This window comes from Vigna umbellata, chromosome 10, assembly GCF_029865625.1.
Source record: "Vigna umbellata cultivar VRB3 chromosome 10, Vumbellata_1.0, whole genome shotgun sequence".
NCBI lineage: Eukaryota > Viridiplantae > Streptophyta > Magnoliopsida > Fabales > Fabaceae > Vigna > Vigna umbellata.
The window spans coordinates 16,704,418-16,712,782 of NC_142174.1; the positions used below are offsets into that span (position 1 = coordinate 16,704,418).

The window sequence follows — 8,365 nt, forward strand, 5'->3', positions numbered from 1 at the left end:
TATTATAATAATGATTTATTACACTTCAATCAAAAATTAAACATTATTCAAATGATCAAGTGGGCTTAACACGGGATGAGACAAAAGTTTCTGTATTGGGCATATCTCTACAAGAAAAATTAATGGTAGATAATTATAGATTGATAGTTAAAACACTCCATTTAATGGTCATGATTTTATAATAAATATATGAAGAACATTGATTAAAAAATATTGAATTCAATTCCTCAATTTACTATTACGATGAAATACATTGAAAAGTGACATTTTTTTTTTGCTTTTACTATTTTAGTTGCATTTTAATGATGTTTGTTAACATTTCGGAGTTGGCATAATATATAGTTACGGGTGTCTGATTCCCTTTTTAACTTTTTTATTTATTTTTGTTTTAAAAATTCTATTTTTAGAACAAATTAATAATATTAAAAAAAACTTACTAATGGAATCGTAACAATATATAGTATACTATACAAATATTTGAACTTGAAGTGAATAGTTTTAAATTTTCTGTTCCTTCAAAGAGTGTGGTTTAATTTATTTATTTTCTACAAATGAAGAAATACAATAATTTTACCTTATTTTATTACATATATGTAAACTAGTTCAAAATTAGATGAAGAGAAAAAAGTATAAATAGCATAAGATAAATAATCTTGTATTCAACTTTGAAAATGAGATTTAAGTAGATTTTTTAAAATGAGATACTAAACAATGTTAGAAAAAGTAATTTAAATCATTTATATAATTTTTTTATTATAAAATATTTAATACAAATAATCGAGGTAATGTAATGAAAACTATTGATTTTAATGATCAAGTATAAGTTCTATCAAATTTAAGGACAATATATTTATCAATAAGTTATATGTTATTGGAGGCACACCTATCATGTAACGTTTACATGTGGACTATCATATTAGCCTAACAATTTTGGCATGTCATCGTGGTCTTTAACAATACATGTGTAATGTTTTTTTGTAAGTTTCATGATATGTAATTTTAGTTTTCCAAATTTTATAATTAAATGATTTCATTCTCCCAAATACGAACTTGGCACGGTGATATGGTAAAATTTCACAAACTAAGTATTACATATTACAAATATTTAGTAAATTTATGATATTTTAAAAAAATTTAAATATATAAACTGAAATACTGCTATTTATTATAACTATTAATATAAGAAAAAACAGGTATACTTTTTACAAGTATTTATCATAAAATCAAGTATAACATTAAACATTGATTGCATTTATGATTAAACGTACTTAGTAAAATTATAAATAATACTAGAATGTCTCATTTGATATTATACTTAATATTATATATACAATGCAGGTAATTAAATTGAGAATGTATAAGATGATAGATGTGTAATAGTTAGAAAATAAAACAGTTTAATTAAGTAAAAAGAAAGAAATGAATAAAAAATTTAATGTATGTTTGAAACATGATTAATGGGGGAGATTTTTGGTTTAAGAAACGGGAAAAGTTTGTTTGAGACGGATTAAAATAAACATTCATTTGATACTACTTTTAATAATATAATAATAAATATTATGATTTTAAATTAAAAAATAATATAATTGAAATAAAAATATTATTATATAACTGTGTTATATGAATGTAATTTGTCGTTTTCTTCTATCAAAGTATGGCCTTAAGAAACAGCAGGTGGGGGAGCAGGATTCCAGTCCATATCATCTTTCTCTTCTCACGCCCATATTTTAAAAAATAATTACAGCAAAAAACTCCACGTTTTTGTAAATATCTTAGAAGCCCTATACTTGCAACAAAGTGTATATATAAGTCCCCATAACACTCCCTCAACTCAGCAACAACAATTGCTATAACATAAAACTTAGATTTGAGTCACTGAAAACATCAAAAGCCATATGGATTGGTTCCTAAAATCATCGGAAGCCATGTCCAACCTTAATCCATTCAACATCACCATCTTACTCATCCTCCCACTAACAACACTTCTTTTCGTTTTGCTACATCGTACTCGTCCAAGAGCACCGTATCCACCGGGACCAAAGGGTTTGCCCATCATAGGAAACATGTTGATGATGGACCAGTTAACCCACCGCGGTCTTGCCACCCTCGCCAAGCAATTCGGCGGCGTTTTCCACCTCCGCATGGGCTTCCTCCACATGATAGCCATCTCCGACCCCGACGCGGCACGTCAGGTTCTCCAAGTCCAAGATAATATCTTCTCCAATCGCCCCGCCACCATCGCCATCAGCTACCTCACCTACGACCGCGCCGACATGGCCTTCGCACACTACGGCCCCTTCTGGCGCCAGATGCGCAAGCTCTGCGTCATGAAACTCTTCAGCCGAAAGCGCGCCGAGTCCTGGCAATCCGTGCGCGACGAGGTCGACGGTGCAGTCCGCTCCGTCGCGGCTTCCGCCGGAAAAGCCATCAACGTCGGCGAGCTCGTGTTCAACCTGACGAAAAACATCATCTACCGCGCGGCCTTTGGGTCGAGCTCCCAGGAGGGACAGGAAGAGTTCATTGGGATTCTGCAGGAGTTTTCGAAACTCTTTGGCGCTTTCAACATCGCGGATTTTATACCCTACCTCGGGCGCGTGGACCCGCAGGGGCTCAACGCGCGCCTTGCTAGGGCTCGCGGCGCGTTGGATAGCTTCATAGATAAGATCATTGATGAGCACGTAGAGAAGAAGAAGAATGGGAAGGGTGTCTGTGATGGAGAAGCGGACATGGTGGATGAGTTGCTCGCGTTCTACACCGAAGAGGCCAAGTTGAACAATGAACCTGAAGATTTGCAGAACTCTATCAGACTCACTAAGGATAACATCAAAGCTATCATTATGGTATCTATGGATCCCTTTTTATTTATTTTTTTATAAATTTCTTATTTTTAACACATCAATATTTTTTTATTTCTCTTTTATTACCACATTCTAATCTTTATTAAAAAAAATATATATTTTTAAGAACTATTTGGTTTTTTTTAAGGGTGTAGGTATCATTTTCCATTTCATAATCCATCAAATATTTTCGCATGTCACTATTTTGTCTATGGTGTAATTTAGACATCATTTATTTCTTTTCTTGTCTAAAAAGTATTTTTAGAAAAAGTTTATACGAACAAATTATCACCCTGTTTGGACTGCTTTCTACTTTAGTGGAATTTTCTAGTTGTAAAATATAAAACTGCTAGGTGTTTTTTTATGCAAGATTAAGAGGATTGGTTATAATACAAAAACGGATGAAAAATTGAACTTTTAAATGCTAGTGTTTGTTGGGAAATTAACCCGGAATATCTCTTATTATATTCATCCTTGACAATTTACCCCACCTTAAAGAAAGTGTCTCTGCTTGAGTTTAAAGGGAATATAGGTGTAAAATTAGCCACTTTCTTAATTATAATATATTATTTTTAGAAGTAATTTAACTTTCTAATTTCTTTAAAGGATGTTTCATGTCTTTTTCTGAAAAATATATTAAATTTTAATGTTTTTTTTGCAATAAATAAATAAATTTGTACTTTTTAGACTTTAGTTAACTTTTGAATATGTTTACATGTTACATGAAAATACATGCATCTCTGTCTGTCATGTTGAAAATATATACATAGGTGTTTGTTAGGGAGGCTTCGATTTGTCAAAAGTTTGTTTTTTAGTTTATTTTCTGAATTGTCAAAAGTTGATTTGCATGCCTTTGGTTAGAATTATAGTATTTTCTAGAACATGCGTTTCGTTCTTACTTATTAAAGTAGGTTGAGTTATTAGAAACATTGCAATTATATAAGAAATGTATATTATTACAAAAGAACATGTCTCCAAATTAATCAAGATTATTCTTGCTGAAATTGAAAAAGTAAATTCAAGTTTATTATAGTTATTGTCATTATAATAAATGAATGAAGAAATAAAGTAGATAAGATTGAGAAGATCAGAGATACAGCACCTGGAAACATAAGCCACCACCAAACATAGTGGGCTTTAATTTAGGTTGGTAGCATTTCACCTTCCATATCTACACCTTTTCCCTTTTCTTATTTATTTTCAATTAAAATTTGGTTTCGAAAGCAAAATTCAATGGTAAATTTTTTGATATGGATGATTGGGCTGTGGGTACCAAATCACTTTTCGCATTTATTTATCTAAGGTTATGATCAAAAATAAATAATTGAGATTTGACTTTAAAATAATTATTTATTTTGTTTTTATTCTCTTTACCAGTTTTAACAGCATGACTTCTCTTTAAAAAAAATATGAAAAAATTGATTGCAATAATATTTCTTTGGTGACTGTATTGTGCCTTTTAATACAGGATGTGATGTTTGGAGGGACGGAAACCGTGGCATCAGCGATTGAGTGGGCCATGGCGGAGCTAATGAGAAGCCCAGAAGACCAAAAGAGGGTCCAACAGGAGCTCGCGGATGTAGTGGGCCTTGACCGTCGGGTCGAAGAGTCCGATTTTGAGAAACTCACGTTCCTAAAATGTGCCCTTAAAGAGACCCTACGCCTCCACCCTCCGATCCCGCTCCTCCTCCACGAGACGGCCGAGGAAGCGACGGTCAGCGGCTACTTCATTCCCAAGAAAGCGCGCGTGATGATCAACGCGTGGGCAATTGGGAGAGACAAAAACTCATGGGAGGAACCCGACTCATTCAAACCCGCCAGGTTTTTGGAACCGGGCGTGCCCGACTTCAAGGGTAGCAACTTCGAGTTCATTCCTTTCGGGTCGGGTCGCAGGTCCTGCCCCGGGATGCAGTTGGGGCTGTACGCGCTTGAATTGGCGGTGGCTCACCTCCTTCACTGCTTCACGTGGGAATTGCCAGATGGAATGAAACCCAGTGAGTTGGACATGGGTGACATTTTCGGACTCACCGCTCCAAAAGCCACGCGACTCATCGCTGTGCCAACCAAGCGCGTGGTGTGCCCTCTCTTTTAGAAAAAAAAAACAACAACAATTTAATCCCTTTTATTTTCTTTTTTTTTCATATTTTATTTTCATCCCAATTATACATAATCATCATAAATAATACGAAGTGAGAGAAACAATAAGAATGTGGTACATGTAGTTGTTCTCTCTATTTCGAAAACAAAAAACTGAAAAACTCTTCTTGATTCGATGTGTTTCTTTTTGCCCCACTTGCGTTTTTTATTCTTATGTGTAATACACCGAAATATAAGTGAAGCAGCCACTAAAAAGAGTGAGTGGCCATGGTGGAAATGTGACAAATTAAATTGCATAATTGTGATAATTTACTTTCATTCTTGGATGCGATGGTGAATATTTTGAAATGCGTAGTGTGAGGATTTGATACGAAAATCGCGTATTTAACAGTGATATACAGTAGTGTTTTGTAAGCAAGTGGATTCTAGAGGCAAAAAATTAATGATGGCTGAGCAGAGGGAAAATGCAGATGAAGTTGAAGACTTTGGGTGTGATATGAAGAGGTAGCTATGAAAAATTCAACATCGCTCAGGTTGAGAAGCCTCAAAGTATGGAATGATATAAACATTTTAAAATTGCATTGATTTTATTTGGTTAGATTTGGCGGTGCAGAAGAGTGGCGTGATTTGTTTGTATACGGAACTGCATGATTTACTATAAGTGAAACTGATGAAAGTTGTATTTCAAAGTGCTAGCGTATGTAGAAAAAGAAAAAAAGATGAAGTGTTTAGGTGAGTGTAGAAACGAACGTGAAATTCAAAATCACTACTTAAAACGTGAAAGTGACACTCCTTGGACCCTTGTTTTGTATTCAGAAGCCAAGTCAAACTGAAGCCTTTTTCCGGGGTGCAAAGTTTTAACACCTTTACCTACTTTGTGACCAAACACATACTAACGTTACATTTCTGTTCGACTATTTTTTCTTCTGACAGGAAAATCTAGCATTCATCATTCTGCTCACTGAGGATTGGTCAGCGTGAACATTGGTATTGTTTTCATACGTTAGAATCTTCAATGAGTTAAACCATAGATTTTCATTTGCTGGCATGTTCTTCTTAGGGTGTGAAACTATTATTATTTTATTAAACTTTGATATGGTATGAATATTTTGAATTCGGTGCTTAATTGGACAAGCAGGACTTAAACAATCAAATTTGGTCACCTCTAACCTAAACCACTAGAATGCCTTTTATGGGATCATGGTCCCATGCCAATGATTTTTTGCTGTTTAAGAGAGACAACTGACTCTTTAAGTGAGAGCATGTAAAACAAAGGCTTTATTTATTTATTTTGTTGAAAATTGTAGTACCAAGATTTTGCATATGAATAGGGTCAACCCGACAAATTTTGAGGATAAGAATAATTACAAAATAAATATTTTTTAATTATGACTTAAATTTGATATGGTAGTATTGGTGATAATTGAGTTTTTAACATAAAATATATTTAATTGAAAAGTATGTTTAATAATTTTCTTTGAGAACTCATTTAGAAGGGGAAAAGTGTTGTTTTGGTATAATTTTTTTTTCTAAATTACTTAAATGAGACAAATTTTAAAAAATATTACAAAAGTGGATAAGTTATGTTAAGAGGACACATCTTTACTTGAACAAGTAGTGTGAATAGGATACAATTTTAGATAAAAACAATTTTAGAGTTGAAATTGTGTCAAGTTGATATCACTTCCATCGAAAGCATTCTAAGATGAAATTGTATCAATTTAACACGGTTTCTACTGAAACTAAATTAAAGTTGTATTAATTTGGCTCGACATTTATTAAAACTGAACTAAAGTCATGTTAAGTTGGCATGACTTCAATTTAAAATGTATTAAACTGAAATTGTACTGACTTAACACGACTTTAACTTAAAAATGTTTTAAACTAAAGTTGTACCATCTTGACATGACTTTTTTATTATGAGAAAAGTGTGATGTAGCATGACTTATCCACTTTTGTAATTTTTTTTAAATTGGTTCTATTTTGATACTTTTTGGAGGAAAAAAATTGCTTATTTTAATGCTTTTATCTATTTAAAAAAATGTAATTATTGTCTTTATCTAAAATTAAATAATAGTGATAAATTTATAAATACCAGTAGTAAATAGGTTTTTGGTCATACCTTTAAAATTTAAACCATACTATATTTAGTATGACTATCTTCTAATATTAAGAGATGTAAAATACTAATATTAGTTTTGAACTTAAGTTTAACTACAAATAATTGATTTCATTAGGAACTTGGTTAATATAATTAATTTACTAATGAATATTAAAAATGATTTTTTATGCACGGAAACTTATGATAAAGAAATAAAATTATTACAAGCAGAATTTATGTTGAGAGAGAAGTGTTCAAATAACAATATCATTAAATAAAATAAAATTGATCAGATTTACTTACTGTTAGCTTTTATAAAGAAGAGAGGTTACATTTGAAGATTATATCCTCTCATTTATTTTATTTCTTTTCAGTTAATATCCTGATAGTAACAGAAGATAAGCTTTATGCATTTAATGATTGATAATGGATGAAGGAGGACAGTTCCTTGTGTTTTTTCATGTCTCATTCAGATAATCAAATTCTCACTATAAATAGTTATCTCTTCGCGGGTTGCCTATGAGAGACATTCCGAATTCTATCACCAGTAACTATCATGGATTCTATATAATGTAATTTGTATTTTAAATTTTATAAATTAAAACGTAATTACGAATTTTACAATTTGCAATAATGTAAATTAACATTACTAATTATATAATCTAAAATATGTAAAATTAATATTTTTTAATTTTAAATAGTATAATCTAAAATATTTAATGGAAGTGTAAGAAAAAATTTCCATAGAAGTATAGGAATTGATGGAACAAAATATGAAATTATTTAGAGAAGGATGCAATAATAAAAAGATATAATTATAACTTTAAATTATATATTTTATTTAAATTTGTTCTTAAAATATTTATTAATCTATAACTATATATAAAATTGATTTTTATAAGTACTTAATAACTCACATTTTTATTCTTAATTTTACCCTTAACAAATAAATTATTTTATTATTTTACCTTTTAGATTTTATAACTATTTTTTAATCTAAATAATCTATTTTCAATGAAAAACGTTATCTATATTAAAATTATAAAAACTGTGTATTTTATGATTAAATTTTCTAAATATATTTTTCATAAATTTAATAATATACTCTTATTTTAATAAATAATAATAATAAAATAAACGTGGACACACATATCTCCAAATAAACTGACTTTTTAGTTTACGGATATATTTACTATTTTATTCTTCAATCTCTCCTTTTTTTTTTATAAATATAAAAGTTAACATTTTAGTGACCAAAATATTCTTCAAAGTTCTCAACCAGTGCAAGTAGAGTCAAAAAAACATTTTCCTTCCAAAAGGATACTACTAT

At 30.9% G+C, this 8,365-nt stretch overlaps 1 protein-coding gene across 1 annotated transcript; it reads left to right on the forward strand.

Moving 5' to 3' along the window:
* The first annotated feature begins 1,822 nt into the window (after positions 1 to 1,822).
* FAH1 (ferulic acid 5-hydroxylase 1) lies at positions 1,823 to 5,110 on the forward strand. The gene is made up of 2 exons (XM_047309620.2): positions 1,823 to 2,840; positions 4,306 to 5,110. Exons 1-2 carry the CDS (start codon positions 1,896 to 1,898, stop codon positions 4,927 to 4,929), a joined length of 1,569 nt encoding a protein of 522 aa, XP_047165576.2. The 5' UTR covers positions 1,823 to 1,895; the 3' UTR covers positions 4,930 to 5,110.
* The last annotated feature ends 3,255 nt before the right edge of the window (positions 5,111 to 8,365 follow it).